Here is a 23,913-nt window from a genome sequence, read left to right on the forward strand (position 1 = left end):
GCAAATTGTGAAAAAGTTATCCTTTAAAGAAAAAAAAAAAATTCCCAAAGCATTAATTCTCTTTTAAACGAGAAGTTCACCTTTTAACAAAAAAAATAAATAATTGCACATTTTGTTGTAGGTAAAGTGTGCGTTTTACTATTTTTTTTGTTTTGTTTTAGGAGCCTGGAAAGCATTGCACCCACGATCAGCAGGTCTCTTGCAGACTGTCAGTGTAAGCAGTCTGTCCATACACTGTACATCCACGGTGCAGGCAGGCAGCTTTAAACTGACAGGAAGAAACAATGCACTACCAGAGCACTCAAGAGTGCCATGGCGGTGCATTAAGAACTACTAGCCGACAGCTGCAAAGGTTTTTGGTGCTTGTAGTTCATTGATTCACAGGGATCTATGAATCAATTCACGCTCTTTAAATTGTGGCAGCGAGTACAGGGAGAAGATCCCCAGCTCGCTAACACAAGGAGGGGGGTGACTGGGGGGAGAGGGGTCTGATGCCGAATATGTTACATGTTACATCTTACACTAATATTTAGGGTGCAACATGTTCAGAAAGGTGAACTTATCCTTTTAAATGATCTCTTTAAAAATGTCAAAGTTTAATTTGAGTTTCTCACAAATAAAATCAAATGCAGGTAGGGTTTGAGCACTCTATTTGCTCCTCTGCGTGGCTCCTTAAAATCTGCGGTTTTAACCACTGCTGGGTCCTGCTGGCATGGCCGTTTTTTCTGTCTCTACTTGTTAAAGTTGTATCTATAGCCTATGGGGAACTCTTTGATACCTGACCAGAAGAAAGCTCAGACCCACCTTTCAAAGTAATGAACAGGCCAACAAATTCACATTAACAATCTGGACATACACTTGCACTTTAAATTGATTGTAAACGATCACCTTGTAAAACAACCCATTCAGTTTAAAATAGAAAAGGCAAAATGTTTGTGAATAGATAAGAAAGAAACCCCATCATAACCACTTGCCGCCATATCACATACCTGATACGCCATTTAACTTCAATGCCTGTACCCCAGTACCATTTTTATTTTTTATTTTTTTGAGCCGACGGTCGGCTCTCTTGACATAGGGGATGTCCTTCCACCTTCCACTGCTTCCACAAGCTCTCCCGTCCCAATAGGAGACCCGAGCTAGTTGGACAAAAAAGCAAAGCCGGGATTGGCTTTGATCTGGTCTCTGCTGTGGTTACCCGGAAGCAATGACATCACTTCCAGTTTACCCAGATGTCAATGGTTAATTTTTAAAAAAAAATCTCAAGTGTTCAAGAACACAGATCTTGGTGTTTTTTGAAAGAATTTTGGGGTCTTGTAGATCCCCAGATCTCTCCATAAAGAGTACTTATCACGTCCCTATTCCTGTCACAAAGGATGTTTTTTACATTTTCTTGTGAAAGCAATAAATGTGATAAAAAAATAAATAAAAACTAAATTTAAATCAACAGTGTAAAAAAATAATAATAAATAAATAAAATGTTAAGTGCCCCCATCCCCCTGCACTAACGCGCAAAGGTGAATGTGCGCGTCGGTCCCGCACGCAAACAGCGATTGTCCTACACATGCGAGGTAGCGCCGTGATTGTCAGATCATGGAAAGTAATTCTAGCACTGGACCTCCCGTGTAAATCTTAAAGGGGTTGTAAAGGTAAAAATTTTTTCACCTTAATGCATTCTATGCATTAAGGTGAAAAAACTTTTGACAGTACCGCCGCCCCCAGCCCCCCCGTTTTACTTACCTGACGCCTCGAATCTTCGCTGCTCGTGCTCGTCATCTTCATTGCAGCTCAGCCTGGTCACTGATTGGCTGCAGTGGATGGATTGAAAGCAGCGCAGCCATTGGCTCGCGCTGCTGTCAATCACATCCAATGACGCGGCGCGCCGGGGGGCGGGGCCGAGTGATACAGCAAGCAGCTATAGCCGCCGACTGTATCACGGGAGCGCGCCCGCAAGCACTCACCACCGTGCGAGGGAGCTCGCATGAAGGTGGTAAATGCTTGCGGGGAGGAGCTGAAACAGCCGCCGAGGGACCCCAGAAGACCAGGTTCGGGGCCACTCTGTGCAGAACGAGCTGCACAGTGAAGGTAAGTATGACATGTTTGTTATTTAAAAAAAAAAAAATAAATAACTTTACAACCCCTTTAAATGGTAAACTGTAAAGGCTTTTAAAGTGTTGCCTATGGATAGTAAAATTTACGTCTCCTTCTTTTTTTTTTTTGCATTAAAATGCATACATTTTCCCAAAGAATTTGTTTGAAGAACTGCTGCGTAAACACTATGTGACATAAAAAATTGCAAAACCCACCAATTTATTCTATAGGGTCTCTGCTTAAAAAAATATAGTGTTTGGGGGTTCAAAGTAATTTCCGAGCAAAAAAAACTGTTACATGTAACCAAAAAGGATAAATACCTTTTTTTTTTTTTTTTTTTTTTTTTTTTTTTTTTATATCTCTTCTTCGTTTATTAGTGATCACATAACCTCTATTCTCAACTGCATAAGATCTAGGGGAAGGAAAAGCAACAGCACACTGATCCCAGTGAATATCTGTGTGTGTGTGTGGGGGGGGGGGGGTCAGGGCAAGTATGATCATTTGAGCAGAGTAGGCTGAGTTCCCAGCAAAGCTAGAAAACTGACCACGCTGTGCTCTCATGCCTAGTGTGGTCAGTTTTTAATTGGAAAGCAGAGGGACTGGCAGGAACACCAGGGATTTCACATAAAGCAATACAAAGAGGACAAGAGGCTTTCTACTACAAGTACATGGTAAAGCAGGCACATATCAAGAATTTGAAAAGTTGGGGTGACACTTTAAGGTCTGCTGGTCAGAATGAAGATGCCTGGGTCAATATTCAGTCAGTTCACAAGCTTGTTGTGAAAATACTATAACCATGCACCTTGCTCTGAGTTTTAGAAGTGTGTTTTTTTGTTTTGTTTTTTAGGGCTCAGTCAGTGGTGTGCTTCTGGTGACGCCAAATAACATCATGTTTGATCCTCATAAGACGGATCCTCTAGTGCAGGAGAATGGCTGTGAAGAGTACGGCATCATGTGTCCAATGGAGGAGGTGACATCGGCTGCTATGTACAAAGAAATAGTCAATAGCAAATTGAAGGATATTCCTGTGTAAGAATATTTTCTTAAGCTATTCTTGTCACTATTATAGAAACTTGTATTCTACACTGTGCAAATACATTTTCTATTGAATAAATACACCTTCATTTGGGAGAAAAACAGTTGCCTTTTGTTTTAACAAAACAAGTACCCCTTAGTTGCTAGACTTCCTGTAGAGTAGCCCTTTTTTTCATAACTGCAGTGATTTTTCTTTGTCATTGCTCCATACACTCTACTCTATAGAATCCATTGTTTCCTATGCTGCAGCGATGAGACCTAATAAACTTGAAACAGTCGTGTGCCTGTATGACAGTTTAATTATTATATTTTGGCTCGTAACCACAATACAGGTATACCAGGAGTCCTGGAACTACAATCAGGGCCATCTTAAGAGTATTATAGGCCCCCTGGGCAATACAGTGCACTGGGGCCCTGTCTACACAATCACGCACGAGAATAAAAATGCAAATTATCAATAACGCTATATTTATTGGTACTTCCAACAAAATCAGTGTTTAAACATTAACACAACGTTTAGCCAATATAACACGGAATTAAAAAGCAAGACCTTGAAAAACAAGAAATTACAGATTGAAATAGGACAGTACAAAAGCACTAATTATGTGTAAGCGGGAGATATTTGTAATCTGGCGGTGCTGGTGTGCTGGTAGACTTCTGGTCACCCTAGGCTAGTGGCCAGCAGGACCCACAGGTCGGTGGCCAGATCCCAGCAGGACCCACAAGCTGCGGATCTCTGGGTCCTGCTAGCCACTGACCTGTGGGTCCTGCTGGGAGCAGACAATAGCCTATGGGTCCTGCTGGCCATGGTCTGTGGGTCCTGCTGGGAGCCGATCATGGCATGTGGGTCCTGCTGGCCTGTAGGCCGTGGGCAGCTCCCAGCAGGATTCATAGGCCATGGGCAAGGTAAATGAGGTGTATGGGGGGCAGATCGATGGGATGATTGATTTTGTGGGGGTGTCAGGGTCTCTCACCTCAGCTTGCTCGGCAGACTCAGTGCTCAGCAGCAGCAGGACAGGTCCTCTCTTCCTCCTCCTCCACGGCTTCCTCCAGTCCTGGGGGGTGGGTGATGATGTTGCTCCTGGCCGGGGGTCACATCTACTCCACAGTACTGTTACTGTACCACCAGCCAGCAGTGGCGCGCCCAGGCCAGCCACGTCATGTGGTGTTTTTACACAGTGTCCAGCCAAGCAAGGCACTGGGGCAGGCAAAATATCCTGGATTCCGACCGTGGCGATGGGAGTTGTAGCATGCAGTAGGATAGCTGCGCTGCTCTCCTCAGTTTGACTCCACCCCCCGGGAGCAGGGAGCTTGAGCACGCAGCTGCCGCCGCCGCAGGCTACAACTCCCATTAAGCGGCCATTGTTTAGATCGTACAAAAACAGTACAGCACTTAATTTTGGGGGGAGGGGCACATGGGGCCCCACGCTGGTGATGCCATTGCACAGCACTGGCCCAGCCAAGCATCTGAATGATGCTTGGTTGGGGTTGCTGGGCAGGTGGGGCTCCCCGGGCAACTGCCCAGCGTGCCCATGCGAAAAGACGGCCCTGACTACAATTGGTCTCATGGGTATATAGAGATGATTTTATGACCATTTTCAAGAGACAGATATAAATCTTACTTGACGTCATGACATGATTTTTACTTAAAGTGCTTGTAAAGGCACAAGGTTTTTTACCTTCATGCATTTATGCATGAAGGTAAAAAATCTTCTGCGTGCAGCAGCCCCCTTAATATTTAACTCAGCCCCATCTTGGTCCAGCGATGTCCACCAGAGCCTTGCCTCTCCAGGGACTTGCTATTGGCTCCCCCTGCTATCAGTCACAGCCAGTGAGCCAATCGGGTGTAAATGAACACACAGAGCGACGGTTCGGAAGCACGCAAGCTGCTTGCTGTGGGGGCACCCGGCAGGAGGGAGGAACCAGGAGAACCGGCATGGGGCCCAAGAAGAGGAGGATCGGGGCTGCTCTGTGCAAAACCACTGCACAGAGCAGGTAAAACCAAAAAAACAAGGCTTTAATATCACTTTAAAGTGGTATCAAAGAGGTTGTAAAAAAAAAAAAAAAAACACCTAAAAGACAAAGGCATAATGAGTAAGTATGCATTGCATACTTGCTCATTATGAAATACTTTCCCTAGAACGATGAACATCAGCGGTGTGCCGGTGCCGATATCTTTCCTGAAGTTACTCCTGGGTTTGCAGACTACAGTGCTGTGATTGGCCGGAGCCGCAATGACATCACTCCTGGGTGGGAGCCGCCGGCCACGGCACGGGCCCTGAAGAAACGGCTCGAGCGGGCTGTTCCTTCAGTGCACAAGCGCCGATGACGTCGCCGGCAGCATATATTGTAAATATCTCCTAAACAGTGGAAGTTTAGGAGATATTTACAGTAGCTACAGGTAAGTTTTATTACAGGCTTACCTGCAGGCACAATTAAAGAGGAAGACTTTACCTTCTCTTTAACCACTTCAGCCCCGGAAGAATTTACCCCCTTCCTGACCAGGCCACTTTTTGCGATTCGGCACTGCGTCGCTTTAACTGACAATTGCGCGGTCATGCGACGTTGCACCCAAACAAAATTGACGTCCTTTTTTTCCCACAAATAGAGCTTTCTTTTGGTGGTATTTGATCACCTCTGCGGTTTTTATTTTTTGCGCTATAAATAAAAAAAGAGCAACAATTTTGAAAAAAAAAGCAATATATTTTACTTTTTGCTATAATAAATATCCTCCAAAAAATGTATAAAAATAACTTTCTTTCTCAGTTTAGACTAATGGCGGCGATCTGTGATTTTTTTTTTTTTTTTTTTTTCGTGACTGCGGCGGACACAGCCAACACTTTTGGGACCAGTGACATTTATACAGTGATCAGTGCTATAAAAATGCACCGATTACTGTGTAAATGACACTGGCAGGGAAGGGGTTAAACACTAGGGGGCAATCAAGGGGTTAAGTGTGTCCTAGGGAGTGATTCTAACTAGGGGGGATGGGCTCACTACAACATGACAGAGATCACTGCTCCCGATGACGGGGAGCAGTAAATCCCTGTCATGTTGCTAGGCAGAACAGGGAAATGCCTTGTTTACATCTCCCCATTCTGCCGCTCCGTGTCACGATCGCAGCCTCCCGGCAGGCATCGAGTCTGCGGGACCCGTGGGCACGCTCACGGAGTACGCGGCGGGCACGCAAGCGTCCACAATGCCACGTCTTAAAGGGGGACGTACAGGTATGTGCCGACGTTCTTAGATGTGATGTGATGGTTGCATCCACTTCTGTTTTTTTTTTTTTTTTTTTTTTTTTTTCCCCCTTATCATTTTCACCTGGTGATCTGACCAGTGAGCCCTCCTTTAACAAGCCAAGCAGTCCAGCAGAAATGACAGAAGGTTAAGACAAACCATTTACTACGGACAGGTGCTTGCAATGATCAGTTTTTCATTTGAAACAGTAATGAACCCAAAACCAAAGATGTAATCTATTGCAGCTTACCAGTCATTAGATGTGGTGGCTGCATTTGTTTTCTTTTTTTGGCTTTTTTACCCTCTGGTGATCTGGCCAGTACCACACCTCCTGTATTAGAGTACCCCCCCCCCCCGATGAAGGAGCAACACAGACACATTGGGACAGCAGCATTGTCAGTCAGTTGGGGGGGAGGTTAGATGTACTGGCATGCTTGGATACACTAACAAATTGAAGCTAGACTCCAGCTCATACTTTTTAAAGGATAAGTCTACCTTTGGGAACATGGTACATATGTTCCACCCTTTTTTAGGATGTTTCCAATGCTGCAGCCGCTGCCTGACCTAAATTCCAACTCTACAGGCTTTTTTCAGATTCTTCAGCTTTTGACACTTCCAGAAGTGTCCAAACGCCTTTGCTCCCCACTACAGGCTGTGGTTGTGGTTGGTTGATGTAGGGATTGGGTGGGACGAGCATCGGACACTCCCGGAAGTGTTGACTGCTGAAGAGCCTGACAGGTGCTGCAGCACTATAACTGAGAGAAGGAGGGAGTTCCTCTTCTGTTGCCGGAACGATCATCTGGATTATTAAATTTGATGGGGTCATTTTAATCTACACATTTGTAGATCTTACCCCAGGGACAAAGCACAGGTTTGCTTTACTCAGACCCCTTTAACCCTTTCACTGCCAGGTCCGTACAGCTTACCTGACAGTGGGGGGTTTTACACAAGTGTGTAAATCTGCCCAGCAGACTCCTACCTGTCAGGTGGAAGCATTGGGGAGGCTGCACTGCCACCTGATTGCTTCCACACACTCCTGGTAACAGCACCCACCCCCTGGCGCTATGTATCCCGGGCTCCGCTTGTCTGTCTACGGGCCCAGGGCCAACATAGTGAGTGCCATTGGGTAGAGGGAAGGGAACAGAGTGGACAGGTGTCCGCTCTCCTCACCTTCATTTTGCTGACTGGGAAAGCGTCGCGTTTGACGTAACTTCCCGGTTCGCCCGTCGGTGTCCCTGACTGGCATGACCGGGAAAGAATGTACTGCAATGCGATCTGCATCACATTAGATTCAGTGGAGCTCAGGGGAGACATCCTGCCTGACGAAGGGGTCCTGCGTGACTCCGAAACGTTGCACCTCTTTGTGTTGTGATCATGCAATAAACTAAACCATTTGGACGCCACCTTGCGCTAATCCTTGGTGTGTTGGCCAGTATCTACATTATTAAAGAGAACCTGTCACCTAAAAATCATCACAGGGGACGTTGTAAAAAATGTAAGTTACACTCAAGCACATAAAATCCCCCCCCCCCCCCAAAAAAAAATGTTGTGCCCCCCACCCCAATATATACGCACATACAAATGCAAATTCACATGGTGGGGGGCCTACGCATAAAAAAATTGTCAGTTGTGATACACATATTACATATATTGGCTGCGCACGTCGGAGTGAGAGAAATATTCCTAGCACCAGATCTCCTCCGTAACACTGAACTGATGACCTATAGGGGGCTTTTAAAATTTCACCTATGGAAAATTTAGGGTACTGAAGTTTGTCACCATTTCATGGCACATACAAATTTTAAGGTTTGACATGTTTGACATCTATTTACTCGGTGCAACCTCATCTTTTTATACTTTACCAAAACATTGGGTAATTTATTGTGTTTTGTGTGCCCTAAAATCACGGTGGATTTGATTTAAATCAACTCTATTTTAAATCACTAGTAAAAAGGCTGAATTTAAATCAACTCGATTTAAATCAGAATTTTTAAAGAGCAACTGTCATCTCTGTCCCCAACCAGCTCCTCCTCTGATCCGCTGTTGACTCACCGACATTCCCATTCACTTTAATGGGACAGCTGGTGATGCGGCAGTGACACAACAAGGTGAGGGACGTGGCGGCAGCAGCAGGTGAGTGGATGCCCGCTAACGGGCGCTGCCATGGTGGATCTTAACTGACAGGTGCTCTTTAAATGTAAGGACTTATTCTTGCTAGTAGTTAGAATCTTTAATATTTGCAAACAAAATGAAGGTTTCTTATTTAGAATAATAAGCTGCCAGGTTAGTAAAACGGCGATAACAGAACCGATTCAATCATACAGTTTGTAGTGTACATAGATTTGCAGAACAATGGGATAAAGAAATATTCCTGAACTTTGTTTTATCTCATGGCTACTGTGAAATTGTGTGAATGCATCAATGGAGTGCATGTTATCTCCACTTGCGGAACTTGGATTCATTGAGTTTACCAAAAATGTAAATATTGCAGAATATACAGCCTCAAGCTCCATTTTATACTGAATAAACTAAATTATGAATGTATCTTAAATGGAAAAATATCTTTTAGATAGATTTTTACTCCAAAAGCATTTTAGTTAAATAAAATTTGAAAAAAAAAAAAATTGATTTTAAATCCAAAAATTCAGGTTTTTTTTTTTTTTTTTTTTTTTTTTTTTTTCATTGAATTTTATATCCACTCTGCCTAAAATTAACTTGCGCGTATTTACTGCAATTCTGTGTTTGCTAGACCTTTGCGTTTAATATTCTGTGACCTAAAAATTGGAGCCACCACTATTTTGTTTTGTAGGGTGTCTTTCAGAAAATTATATATACTGTTTCGGGGGTTTTATGTAATCGTCAGGCCTGAAATGATTTTTTAAGCGTGTGTGCAAAAAAAAAGGCAAAAACGGCTCTTGCAGTGAAAGGGTTAAAGGTAAAAAGATAAGTGTCCTTGTAAATGGAATTGAAAGTAACCATTAGTAGAGTTATCTTTAAGGGCCAGTTCACACCACATGCAGTCCAGTGTGTTTTTTTTTTTTTTTTTTTTTTTGCATCAAAAACGCATGGAAAGTAGGTTATATGGTTTCAGTACAGTTCAGTGCAGAAAAAATGCAGCATGTTCTACTTTTCACTGGAACTGCAAGCACTGGTGTGAACTATGCCATTGAAAACCATATAACCTACTTTCCATGCGTTTTTGATGCAGAAAAAAACGCACTGGACTGCATGTTGTGTGAACTGGCCCTTAAACATTCCTCCTCCCCCAGCACCCTCTAAAATCCCCCCACTTGCCCGTCCATGCTCCTTGTAGATTGTATTACTATGGGTCTGCTAGGAATTTCACTACTTCTACATGAAAAATCTCCTGGCCAGGCCACACATTTATTTTATTTTTTTTTTAGTTATTAGAGGTACTAATATTTATAGTACTGTCAAATATGTGCAGTAGAATCTCCTAATGGGACTAATGGTAGGATTCTGCGACACGTTTGTGACTTGGCCAGGAGACACTTTGTAAAGAGGAGGCGCTGTTCCCAGCAGACCCCACAATGGAGATCTATGAGTGTAGAGTAAGATTTAGAAGGATGTTGGGTTGAGGGGGGGGGGGGGGAGGCGTACAATTTTTAAAAGTACAATAAACATATATTTTTTTTTTTTTCCATAGAGATGTAGAGCAGCTGACCAGTATGAGAGATTTCTGCCAATTTAAGAAAATTTCCCAAAGTAATAATCACGAATTTGATACAAAAATGTGGGATACCGGAAACGACAGTACCAGCACGGCCCCCCGCAGCACCGAGGAGTCCTTGTCCGAGGACGTCTTCACGGAATCTGAGCTGTCCCCTATTAGAGAAGAGGTCCATTCCTCCGATGAGCTGCGACAGGACAAATCTTCAGGCGCATCCTCTGAATCCGTTAAGACAATCAACCAACCAGCAGGAGAATGTTGCACGACAGACACTTCAGACTCCCCGGATGCTTTGCATGAAAAAGGCAACGGCGGGCCTTCAGCCAATGACAGCGGGATTGCCAGCAATGCCAATGATTTGGAAAAGAGCGACGCTTCCATTAAGGTAGGTGAAGACTTGGATAAAGTATCTGAAGCATCTGCTGAATTACAAGCCAGTACGGTGCTGGAGGAACTGGAAGGTGCAGGGAACAAATGCAAAGAGGACAAACGAGGGTCAGACAGTGCGCTTAAATCCCGGGATCAGAGTGTTGATAAAGAGGAATCTGAACCTGGAAACCAAGGAGAGGAGACAGGAGGAGGACTCCGGGCACAACTCTCACTGGGAGACTCAGAAACTGAAGCTGAGGAACTGAGAAAGTTTTGGAAAAATCTCACTATGCAACAAGCCAAGCAGCAGCGGGAGGACATGCAGCACGCCACGCACAAGGAGAATAAGCCAAAGATGAGTACAGATTCTCATGGGGAAGGTAAGACTTTATATTACTGTCAGGTGGAGAAATGGGACTCAATTTCTGTTCACAGTCTAAGTTCTCTTTCACTTTCATTTGTTTTTTATGTGTTTTTGGGGTGTAAAAAAAAAACAGAAGAAAACTGCATGAAAATGTATTCTTTTAAATCCAATGGAACTCTTCACACCAGTGTGCTGCGGATGCCGTGCGTTTTCAGAGGTGCTGCATGGCTTTTCAAAAAGAGAACCAAAGTCTTCTTAATTTCTATAGAAAACACTTAAAATAAATGCACCCTCTGTGTGTTTTTGGTGCATTTTTTGAGTCACAAGGCACATTTTCAAATGCACTGGTCAGTGCGACTTCATGTGTGGCTTGCCGACATCTGTGCCACTTCATTGAGGATTTGTGGAACGGCAGTGTGTGTATGACCTGGTCTGGCCAATCCAACAGACAAACCAGAAAAAGGCCTAGTGCGCCTTGTGCCACTTCATGCTCAGATATCAACGCAAGTCGCACATGAAATCGCCACAAATGGTGCAGGAACCTTTTCAAAATCGGTGCACAGATATGAATGGTTCCATAGCCAGAAATAGGATGCAACTTGGCATTGTGACTTTGGTCTGTCAAATCGCATGACAAGTCACACCCCTGTGAACAGGGGATTAAAGTAGTTGTAAAGGCTGAAGGTTTTTTTTACCTTCGTGCATTCTATTCATGAAGGTAAAAAAAAACGCCTTTTGTGCTGCTCTCCCCACAGTCCTCTCTAATACTCACCTGAGCCCCTTCTCGATCCAGCAATGTGCACAGGAGCTTCAGCTGTCCCTCATTTGCATTTTAGTCAAGACTGACTAAAGCTGATTTGATGTCAAAATTATCACTGATTATATATCACAAAGGCTAAATCTGTGTCTGTAGTGCATGTTCAACCTTAACCACTTACCTACCAGGCGCTTACACCCCCTTTCTGCCCAGGCCATTTTTCAGCTTTCAGCGCTGTCGCACTTTGAATGACAATTGCGCAGTCATGCAACACTGTACCCAAACACATTTTTTAGCATTTCATTCATACAAATAGAGCTTTCTTTTGATGGTATTTAACCACTGCTGGGTTTTTTTTATTTTTTACAAAAAAAAAAACAAACATTTTGAAAAAAAAAAAAAAAAGTTTTTACTTTTATTTTTGTCAGTAAATTTTGTAACTAAGTAATTTTTCTCCTTCACTGATGTGTGCTGATGAGGCGGCACCGATGGGCACTGGCTAAACTTGTGGGCATTGATGAGGTGGCACTTATGGGCACTGATGAGGAGGCACTTATATGCCGCACTTATGGGCACTGATAGGTGGCACTGATAGGCGGCACTGATGGCCACTGTCAGGGGGCACTGATAGACGGCAGTGGCGGGCACTGATAAGCGGCACTGGTGGGAACGGATAGGCGGTACAGATGGGCACTGATGGGAGACACTAGGCATTGATGGACAGCAGTGATGGGCATTGATGGACAACAGTGATAGGCGGCACTGATTGCCAGCACTGACTGGCATGGCTAATGGGCAATGATTGGCACTTGTGGGCACTGATTGCTGCCACTGATGGGCACTGTATGCTGGCAATGGTGGGCACTGTATTGTGACACTATATTCCTTTATTGTAATCAGGGCACTGATGATCACTGACCTCGCCACACACTCTGTCAGTGTGAGGCGAGGAGAGACGATTACCGGCATCTCCGTGTTTACATGTGATCAGCTGTGATTGGACACAGCCGATCATATGGTTAAAGAACCGCGGATGCGGCTCTTTACACAGATCGGCGCAGTGTCCTAGTAACACGGCGCGGCCATGGTCGCCACACTGCGTGCCCCCATGAGAGCAGCCGTCATATGACGCCGTCCCAGAACAAGAGCCGCACTGCCCCACTGTCATTTGACGGTGGGCAGGCAGGAACCAGTTAATACCCTATATAACAGGTTATTCGATTTTTTTTTTTTTTTTTTTTTTTTTTCTTCAAGATTATATAATGAGTTTGGAAATCCTAGAGAAATGCTTAAATAATGCATTACAATTTAACTAAACCCGTTAGATTTAAGCAGACTAAAATATGACTAAAACTAGAACAATTCAGATGACTAAAATACGACTAAAACCAAATCGAAATTTGACGTAAAAATTTGAATACATAATTTGTACAAAAATTACCAGATCTTATTGTTTGCAACTTTCAAGCGAATCTGTTGCTGGGAAAGTTTAGTGTTTTATTTTTTTATGTGTTGTGTTTGTTTTTTAATTATTTTTTATGGCGCCTACTCTGTCCTGTGGTGGCATTGGGGCCAGTAGATAGAACCACAGCACATGGCGGGGGAAGCAGACATCTAACACTGCTAGAAGGGTTGGTAATGGGTAAGGAAGATTTTCTTGAAGGCAGTAGCTACAACTAAAGGCAAAAACTTTTTATTTTTTTATATAGAGTGGATAGAGATTAGAACAGCTGTCAGTTTTATTGCTGTCTGTGCCCCCGTTTTAAGTAGATTCACTCTCTTTCTATTTGTTCTGTTTACCATTATCATTGAATGTTAGTGAAAATCACAAATTTTGGGTTGTTCCCAAAACAGTAATGGAGGGAACATTAGATATAGTGACCTGGGGTAACCCAATAAATTCCCTTAATTTGTGGGGGTTTCCTCTCACTTCCTCTTTTGGCTATGGGACAGGAAGTGAAGGTTAATCTCTGCAATGGGACACAGATGGGGGGGGGGGGATCTGACAGGGGTTATAACCCTCCCTTACACTATCCAAAATGACAATAAAAAAAGTTTTGCCCATAGTTCTACTTTCAGCCAGTTATGAGTTGGCATCCACCAGAGAGGCAAGTATAAATAGTTTCTTTAGCAGGGGCCTTTTATTAGAAACATTTTTGATGACATAGTTGATTTATAAATACAGTTCTTTCCCCATAACTTTTACCACTATAACTAAGGAACTTCCTAAGTTACATATAAAAAGAAGGCAGGGTTCACCGACCTTGTGAATTACCAAAAAATATTTTAATAAAGCAATTCAAAGCAATAGCGAGTGGTGACACTTAGGTCTATGACTGGAACCAAAGATGCCAGAGGACCAGACGGTATTGCAGGGTGGCTTACGCGTTTTGGGGGAGGACCCTCTTCCTCAGAGCCAAAGCTGTTGCTTTGATATGCATGTTTACCATGTTTTTTTATGTGAGTATAACCATTGCTGTTTTACCTTTTTTTTAGTAAAATTATTTTTGGTAAAGCACAATGGCGGTGCATCCTCCCTTCTTTTTATACATTTCAATTCCAAGGACACCCATTGTTCTGAGGAGGACAGCAAGGCCATTGACATTCCTTACAAAAGGGTTGACTGCACCACACACCCCTAGACCCAGCACCTGGGCACAGGAGAATTGTTTTGTGACTTCTTAATGTACACCTACCAATAGACAAATACAAAGGTAGCCTGTACTGCTCACCCCCTTCAAATGCAAGTCACCTGGCTGTGTCTATCTTCTGCACTTCCAAGTCACTGACCCAATACAGAATACAGCAAATAGAGCCAGAAAAATATTTTGTTTATTCAATATACTTTTTTAAGGGTGATGACTTTTTAGGTATTGAAATAAATGTCTCAGCATGACGCCTTGGCTACAGGCATATTTAGAAGTGGAGGTTGGCATTGGCAGCCCTATATTTCTCCCATGGCACATGTCCTAGTTGTTGCCTGTTTCAAAACACCCCACTAATAAGAACCTGGGGTATAAATGGACTAAACATGGCTGTGTCCTTTGTAATTATTTTGTTTCTGCAGTAGTCCTCATGCAGACGAGAACTATATAATCTTCACATATTTGCATCACAAAGGATGAAGAATGGATAGAAATAATGGAGTCCCATAAGTACATATTACCTGAAGGGAGCAAACGGCTTATCAATGTTTTATTTAGTTGAGTCATATTTAACACCCGTTTAGTTTATACTGGACTTGTTGTAATCCCTCATCCAAATGCTTGTATTGCCGTCAAGAAAACTCCTCATTCTAGAACATTATTTGTCATCTTCGTGAAAGAGCTGTTGGCCTTTTTTGTATCTCAGTTGCTAGAAACTGTTTTCCAATGCAACCCACATTATTTATCTCCAGTATTTATTCAGCACTATTATCTCATATAGTACTTTGCAGAATACACAGATGAATTCTTATTTGTCCCTGTTCTCTAAATAAGCCTCCACTCTAATGTCCTCGTCCACAATTATACAAGTACTAATCAATTTAGGAGCAAGACAATTAAAACTGAAATCCAGGCATATAATTAAATAGACAATTAAAATATATATATTTGGGAGCTGATTTTTTTTTTTTTTACTTCTTGAATCCTAAACACCCATGCCAAGGAGTGTAGCCAGGTCAATATCCTGATGTTTGTCTATTGCAACCTAGCAATACAGCAGGTGGCTTACACATAATCTCTGGTACTGATGGTTGCTTGTAGGTACACAGTTGTTAATTTTTTTATTTTTTTTTTTCCCATGAAAATTAAACAGTGCTTTTTATACTGACCTCAAATTTAGTAGGAGGGATATACTGCAGACAAATACCATACTGATTAGGGTTGCAGCGATACCAATACTAGTATCGGTACTGGTGCCGATACAGAGCATTTGCAAGAGTACTTGTACAAACGCTCTGATGCTTGACCCGATACCTGGGCAGTCAGGGTGATCGGTGTGGAGGCAGTTACAAGCACCAATATCCCTGTGTGGCTTTCAATAAAGCATCTGACAGCTGCTTCTCCCCCCTCCCCCCACGGCTTTCAGCTGCTTTGTTAAAAGCCACACAGGGAGATTGGTGATTGTAACTCTCCCCACCGCCGCACCGATTGTCCCTGACTGTCTCCTGTATCCTTTTCCAGTTCCCCTCATGTCCTTTTCCGTGCGCTCCTCCCTCTGCTCCTCCGATTCCCCCATGTCCTCCTCCGATCCCCCTCTGGGCTCCTCCGTCCTCCCCTGTCCCAGATCTGTCAGGATTCATAACTGAGCGTCGTAAACTTGCTGCTTCAGTTTATGAATGAAGAGGAGCCTCTGTCTCCTCTCCATTCATCTTTAGTGCAGCTGAGGCTGCAGAGAAAGGGACTGGGGATCTGTGTCCTTAGTCTCTTTTCCCTGTCTCAAAGGAGAGATGTCAGGGGTCTGTAATAGTTTATATTTTTTATTTATTTATTTTGTTGGGGGTTTTTTTTGTGTTTTTTTTTTTTTTTTTTTTTCTTGGGATGGTATTAGGAAAAGACTGGCAAAGTACATACTTTAGTTGATTTGGTACACAATACATATGTCGTTTTGAAGTGAAAAAAGTTTGAGGTTAAATTTTCATATATTTGTTGCCTCAATGATGCCTTGGCCATGGACATTTCTTCTATGAAATTTGAACACGTAGCTTCTTTATACAACCATGTGAAAAAGTAATTGCACCCCATGGAAATGAACTTTTTCAACATATTTGAACCGCAAAAAAATAGATCTTTATTTAAATAGTGATAGAACTTAAATAAAGAACACAAAAAATGTGCAGTTTCAATAATTTATTCAACAAACATATGAACAGAGTGTACTGGTGTACTATGGAAAAAGTAAGTACAACTTTGGTATCAGAAGATGGCATTGCCTTCTTTAGCAGAAACGACTTCTTCAAGGCATTTTATAACTGCCCACCAGACTGACATTGACTTAAATAAGAGCTCCAGTCTCTCCAAAAAAACAAAAATTACGTCTTACCATAAGATCTATTGCTGACATTTTGCATCATTGATCATTTTTGTTTTTTTTAATTGTTATATTGGCACGATTTTTATGTTTGCTTCTTATTAGCACCATTGTAGCAAGTTTATTACAGGGAATTTGTATGCACATCAAGCGCTTTTTATTAATCACATTACCTATTTTCACTTATTTTATATATGGAGTGAGCCGTGCATTGATTGATTGGGGGAGCGCATTAATATTTATTTATTTACTACTTTACGGTTTTTCAATCACTCTTATGCACCGTATACACCTTTTATTGATCACATTATTTACCTGCATCTAATTTGTACCTTATATGAAGTGAGACGTGCATTGATTGAGAATTAATTAGAGTGCTTCAATTTTATATAACTTTACTTATGAGCAAGGCTTCCCCATATATTCAACTACAAAGTATATGCCAAAAAAAATAAAAATCAATCTGATCTTTTTTACACGTATAGCAAAAAAAAAAAAAAAAAGCGAAAAGACTACAGTGTCTCTTTAGGCCTTACATGGAGATAGTGATTTCAGTAAGGGTACATAACATCACACATACCATACTTACAATGGTTTTCTCAAATTCCACTTTTGATAAGGTGTGTGTTTTTGGTATCCCTGTGAGCCTAGTTTAACCACTCCCCACCCGTAGGATGTCATATGACGTCCTGGACTTTGAGTGGAGATATGTGAATGATGCTTGAAGCTGCAGGCATCATTCAGATATCTTTTATTTTTTTTTCAGCCAGCGATTCCCTGCAAAGTAAAGACACTTGATTGCTGTTGATTGTCCCCTCCTCCCCCCACCCCCCCCCCCCCCCCCCCCGCTCCCTCCACCTTCCAGGGCCTTAATTAATTCAGCGGAAATTTACTATAGAGCTGTCTGTGGACCAGATGGTCCCCGGCCATCTCTATGACCCTCAGAGGCCGGAAGCGACGTCACTTCTGGCGCTGGCAGTGCAATGCCCTCTAAAAAGTGATCAGCAGCAGATCACTTTTCAGAGGGCTGACGCAAGTGTAAAGCCCTAAGGCAGAGTTTTCTAAATATTTAGCCACCATGCGGCTCTGCTTTCGTTCATTCTAAAAGATGAAAACTGAAAGCATCCTATGATTTTAGCCACATTAGGGGGAAAAAAAAAGCTTTAGCAATTATATTAGTCTATGACATAATTTCACTCAACAGATTACGATCTCAGTACGAAATGTCCCAAGAAATTTGCCACAATGCCTTCTGATAGGGTAGTAGTCGTCCTTCAGCAAACATAAAGTACATTCACTCAGCACAGCCCTCTAGGTTCTTTAAATCCTTAAAGTCACAGCTGATCAGACTGAATCTGATGATGATATGAAGAAAAGTTTTTAATTAATGTATAATGGATTTATATAGTGCCGACAGTTTGCGCGGCGCTTTACAGTGGTGGAGGGGGGGGGGGGGGCGGCATTAAAAATACAATACAATACAGAAGGGACAGCAGGGCCCTGCTTATGAAGCTTACAATCTAAAGGAAGGGGGAGGTGGTACAAAAGGTAATAGCTGCGGGAATGATCTGATGGAGGTGGCTCAGGTACGGTTCTTAGGTGGAGGTGGGATAGGCTTTCCTGAATAAGTGAGTTTTTAGGGATCGCCTAAAGGTAGACAGGGTAGGGGGTGACCGGACATACTGGGGCAGGGAGTTCCAGAGGATGGGAAAGGCTCTGGAGAAGTCCTGGAGGCGAGTATGGGAGGATATAAGGGAGCTAGAGAGCAGGAGGTCTTGGGAGGAGCAGAGAGAACCATGTAGGCGATATCTGCAGATGAGGTTGGTGATGTAGCTGGGGGCGATGTTGTGGATGGCCTTGATCGTTGTAAGTATTTTTTTTTTTTTTTTTTTTTAAGAGGGGAAGCCAGTGAAGAGATTGGCAGAGAGGGGCAACAGTCTTGGATCGGATTAGTCTAGCAGCAGCATTCATAATATACTAAAGGGGGAATAGCCTGTGTAAAGGTTGGCCAGTGAGGAGAGAGTTGCAGTAGTCAAAGCGGAATAATAACCAAGAAGTGAATAAGTTAATATAATGTTTTGATGGGTCGTGTTTTTTTTTTTTTTCTTTTCTTTTTTTCGGGGTGGTTATAGGAAAAGTAGTCAGAGTACATATTTTAGTTGATTTGGTTGCTTTGAAGTGAAAAAGTTTGAAGTTAAATTTTCATATATTTGTTGCCTCAATGATGCCTTGGCCATGGCCATTTCTCCTATGAAACTTGAACACGTAGCTTCTTTATACAACCATGTGAAAAAGCAAGTACACCCCATGGAAATTAACTTTTTCAACATATTTGAACCGCAAAAAAAAGATCTTTATTTAAATAGTGATAGAACTTGAATAAAGAACACACAAAATGTGCAGTTTCAATCATTCATTCAACAAAAATATCAACAGAGTGTACTGGTGTACTATGGAAAAAGTAAGTACAATTTTGGTATCGGAAGATGGCATTGCCTTCTTTAGCAGAAACGACTTCTTCGAGGCATTTTATAACTGCCCACCAGACTGACATTGACTTAAAGAGGAGCTCCAGGCTCTCCAAAAAAACAAAAAATAAGTCAGCAGCTACAAATGCTGTAACTGCTGACTAAATATTATAATGACTCTTACCTGTCTAGGGATCCGGCAATGTCCTCATCCTAGCCAATTCCTCAATAGGCTTCTGGTGCAGGTGCCTGCAATTTCAGGTAAGGGAGACCGGCAGTGACACCTTCCAGCTTCATAGATGGTTTCCTACTGCGCATGTGAAAGCCGCGTTGTGCTTTGTAATTGTCCAATGCAATACTCCCAAGGCACACTTACGGCTGTATCTTAAATTGGGCGCTGAAATGACCAATGGCTGGAACCCACTGCAATCATGAGAAGGCAGTAACACCAGCACACCAGGATCTCCAAAATTGGGTCCAAAATTTTAATCACATAGTATCAAAAAAAATAAATGAAAGCGACGTTTCGGAGCCACGCAGGACCCCTTCATCAGGCATGTGCGCTTTGTGATTGGTCCCATAGTTTTCTGTGACCTGTGATATGTCCAAGAAGGCTGTGGGGGGGGAGGAGGAGGAGGGGGCCAAACTTCCGCACAGATCGCCACCGCAATCTGGCCGGTAGTGGAAGCAGGTACCTGTCAAAACCAGGTACCCGCCCCCCCCCCCCCTCCTTTAAAAATGCCAAAGGTGGCAGAGAGGGGAGGGGGATGCAAACATGCAGAACTTCCCCTTTTTTCCCCCTTACAAGAATTTCCTATATTAAACCCTCCTACATCCTACCAGATTTCAATGTGGGTGAAATTAAGTCTCTGTTTCTCTTTTGAGCCACTGTAGTCCATTGTCTAGTGTGTATGAGTATTGTGTTGAAAGATCTATTTGTCAGACTTGATTGCGAGCTGCCCAGGTCCTGAGGCAGCAAAGCAGCCCCAAACCATAACATTGCTACCACCATGCTTCACAGTTGTTATGGTTGAATATCTTTTTATTCAAAATTCCAAAATATTAAATAAGTTAGTGCAAAAATAAAGTGATATAATCTAGAACAGCAAAGAAGTATGTTAGAAACCCACAATGCCATTGGAAGAGACCGTATAGAACTATAGAGATCCAAGGGAACAACATATGAAGAGTAAGGGTAAGACCAACAGTGCGTTGCATACCAAGTCCTAAATCAGTGGCATGTCTCAGACATTGAGGAGTGGGAAAAGAGCGGGGGGGGATAGGAGAAGGGAAAGAAACAAACGTTTTGACATTTTCAGGGGCGCTTGAAGATCTACAGAAATCTTAAAGCGGAGTTTCACCCAAAAGTCTCCAGGACAGGTAAGTGTCCTAATGGTAAATGTCAGCAGCTACAGTATGTGTAGCTGCTGACTTTTTACATTTTTTAAGGGGCGGGCGGGCGGATCTCCTCTTTAATTAACAGAGCAGGTTTATGAGAGATTAGGGCTCGAAAGGCGGCCAAATCACTGTAGGCCCACCAACAAGTCCACATGGTGCAAACTTTTTCAGGGTCAGGACCATCTCCATCCACCAATGTTTCCATTGCCACTGGGGAGAGGGGGAGGATAGAAGGGAAAGAAACTAATGTATTGACGTTTTCAGGGACATTCGAAGATCTACAGAAATCTTAAGTAACAGACAGAGCAGGTTTTTGAGAGATTACGTCTCGGAAGGCAGCCAAATCACTGTAGGCCTGCCAGCAAGTCCACATGGTGCAAACTTTCTCAGGGTCGGCACTACCTTCAGCCACCAATGTTTCCATTACCTTTATGTCATTGAGAATGAAGGCCCATTGTAATAAACTAGGAGAAGAGGTGGTTCTCCAGTGACGAGAGATAATGGCGCTATGAGCTGGCATCAGCAAATACCACAGGATGCCCTTCTTAACCTTCAAAATGGACCCAGGAATCCTCGACAAAGACAACTGTTGGGGATGCCTGTATATCCCAAATACACATAGTGGAAGATTGACTAAAACTGGAGCACTCAATCTGGTGCAACTGTGCATGGTAGTCAATCGGCTTATAACTTCACCTTGTTCAATTAAAGAGGAACTGCAGTCTGCTCACACAATTTGTAATAAAAACATCTTTGCCATTCTGAAGCTTCCCTCCAACCACTTTGCATATTTTATATATACTCTGATTCTGTACTTGCCAAATATGCTGCAGAAATCTCCCTCCACTGAGTCAGACTGCATCCATTTTAACTGTGGGCAGCTGAAGCTGCTGCGTGTTCACTTCCTGGATTTACACAGAGGCACACCTCCAGCTTTGCAGCCCTCATTGGCCCTCTTATGACTCACCCCCCCCCCTTCCTGGCAAACTCTCATGAGAGTGAGAAGTGTGCATGATGTCACAAGCGTAGGCTTTTTACTATACAAGAAACAGGAAGTGGGCTGTGTAAGGTATTTACTGGCAGAAAAAAAATGTTTTACTATCCAAAGTTAAAATCACAAGGGCAGAGATTAAATAGATGAAAAGTTTAAAAAAATGACGGAAGGTCAGCTTTAAGGTTTGACAATAAAACCTGGAAGCAGATTTGTTTCTATGCAGAGCTGCACCAGATTTTGCACACTCCAGTTTTATTAAATCTCCCCTGTAGAGTTATGAGATGACCATTTTCTGCCAAAATGGAGAGATTAGAAGGCTGCCCAACCAAATTTTATTAGGGGAATCCACATCTTCCATCAATCTCCAACACACATTAGAAAAGGAAGGATATATCTGATGGAGGTCCACTGTGGGGTCTGGTAGCATAAGGATAATAGCTTGTAACTCTTTTCTTGAAAGTAAGAGGACATGGACAGCTGCTCTACAGTTCCTATGAGATTATCTTCAGTTTGCCGCAAACATTTCCACTGGTAACTATGGCCAAACAATTCTATCTTTGATTCATCAGTCCAGAGCACCTTGTTCCAGAAGGCCTGGTCTTTGCCTCTGTGCCCAATGACAAACTATAATCTTGCTCTAATGTTTTTTTGGAGAGCGAAGACTTTTTCTTAAAGTGGATGTAAACCCCATTCATGAAATCTGACCTGGGCACATATATCTATAGTGTTTACTTATCTCTTTCCAAAGCCCTAAGTCCTATGTCTTTCTGCTGCTTCGTTCCTCTGTTATCAGCATGATAACTTCTGACAAGCTCTCTGACACAGGAGATAACAGCAGCAGGAAATTGAGGTGTTGAGGAGGGAACTTAGATACAGATAAGCAGAGAGCTGGTCTATTCACAGCACAGCTCTGCAAGTTTCTTCATTCCTCTGCCTATGTGAAGGGGGGTTTGCCTTTCCTCCCATCAACTCACACACAGTGTATGCCCAGAGTCCCCTCCCACTGCTGAAACAGGAAGAAACACTTCTAGCACCATGTGCACTCTCTAAGGAGTCTAGAAAGACAGAAGATATACATGTAAAACTTATGTAGGGAGATTTGTTTCATCCCTGTGTATCATCTGAGGCTGTTCAATTCACAGGGTATATGTAAGGGTTTACATCCACTTTAACCCACTTCTCATGCTGGTTGAATTTATGCAATCTTTCTGATTGTAGATGCATACACTTTGACCTCAGCTGTTGCCAGAACACCATGCAATGAAATTCTGGGGTTTCTTAGAGACTACTTTAAGCATCAAATGGTCAATTTGTGGGTTGAATTTGCTAGTCCTGGGGAAATAAGCAGTTCTTTGAATTCCATTCCACTTGTAGATTATGTTCCTTACAGTGGAATGATTGATTTTAAACAATTTGTTAATCTTTTTCTATTGCCAGACTCCTAGCCATCCACAACTTTCATTCTGAGGGCCTTAGAGAGCTCTATTGATCTTGACATGATGATTTCACACACATAAATGGCAATGTAAAGGCCAAACCCTTGATATCTGAGGATTAAACAAGACAAATCCCATTGCATACTTTCTAGAGCGGTTCTTAAAAATTAGCATTTAATATGGAACACCGGTTTCCGTTTTGGTGGTAAATGTAGGGGATGCTTACTTTTTCCATAGGACAAATCTGCTTTTTAGTTAATTTAGATCAGTGGTCTCCAAGCTGTGGCCCAAGGGCAGGCTGCGACCCTTTGCTTTTATTCTTATCTGGCCCCTGGGGCACTATTTCTCCCACTGATGCCAATGATGGGGCACCATTCCTCACAATGACATCAACAATGGGGCTCTATTCCTCCCACTGGTACCAGCAATGGGACACTATCCCCCCCCCCCCCCCCATTAAAACCAATGATGGGGTATTACTTGAGGTCAACCGATATATCAGCCGATTTTTGTCATTTTTTTATTAATCGGCATCAGCCGATTTGTGTTGCAAATTAGGCCAATTCATTTATGCACCAGCCGGTTCACACTGGGGTGATCTGACTTGCGGGGCGACTCAGCGCGACCCTGCACAGCGCGACTTGCAAATTACTTCTGTAATAGAAGTTAATGCAAGTCGCCTGAAGTCTCCCTGTCTGAGCGACTTGAGTCTCTCCTATCTGGGCAGCCTGCCAAGTCTGAGAACATCGCTGATAAAAGAAGCAAAGAGATGCAATGTTTCTACTTATCAAGGGAATGAATTCCGGTGTGTAGAAGATCTCAGTTTAACCATTTAAAGACTAAATCTTTTCTGACATGTGTTGCTTACAAGTAAAAATCCAGTATTTTTCTGCTAGAAAATCACTTCGAACCCCCAAACATTATATATATTTTTTTAGTAGAGACCCTAGAGAATAAAATGGCGGTTGCAATATTTTAAATCACACGGTATTTGCGCAGTGGCCTTTCTTAATGCAATTTTTTGGGAAAAAAATACACTTTTTAATGAATAGAAAAAGAA

The 23,913-nt window shown here is 42.7% G+C and overlaps 1 protein-coding gene across 4 annotated transcripts in view; it reads left to right on the plus strand.

Annotated features, from left to right (window-relative positions):
• The window catches only part of OXR1 (oxidation resistance 1), an 830,701-nt gene that overhangs the window by 704,072 nt on the left and 102,716 nt on the right, over positions 1-23,913 (plus strand). For all 4 annotated transcript variants that reach the window (XM_073632143.1, XM_073632145.1, XM_073632144.1 and 1 more), the window contains 2 exons: positions 2,939-3,120; positions 10,031-10,803. In XM_073632143.1, the coding sequence (XP_073488244.1) occupies positions 2,939-3,120; positions 10,031-10,803 (955 nt within the window). The remainder of the gene's footprint in view (positions 1-2,938; positions 3,121-10,030; positions 10,804-23,913) is intronic.

This window comes from Aquarana catesbeiana, linkage group LG05, assembly GCF_042186555.1.
Source record: "Aquarana catesbeiana isolate 2022-GZ linkage group LG05, ASM4218655v1, whole genome shotgun sequence".
Lineage (NCBI taxonomy): Eukaryota > Metazoa > Chordata > Amphibia > Anura > Ranidae > Aquarana > Aquarana catesbeiana.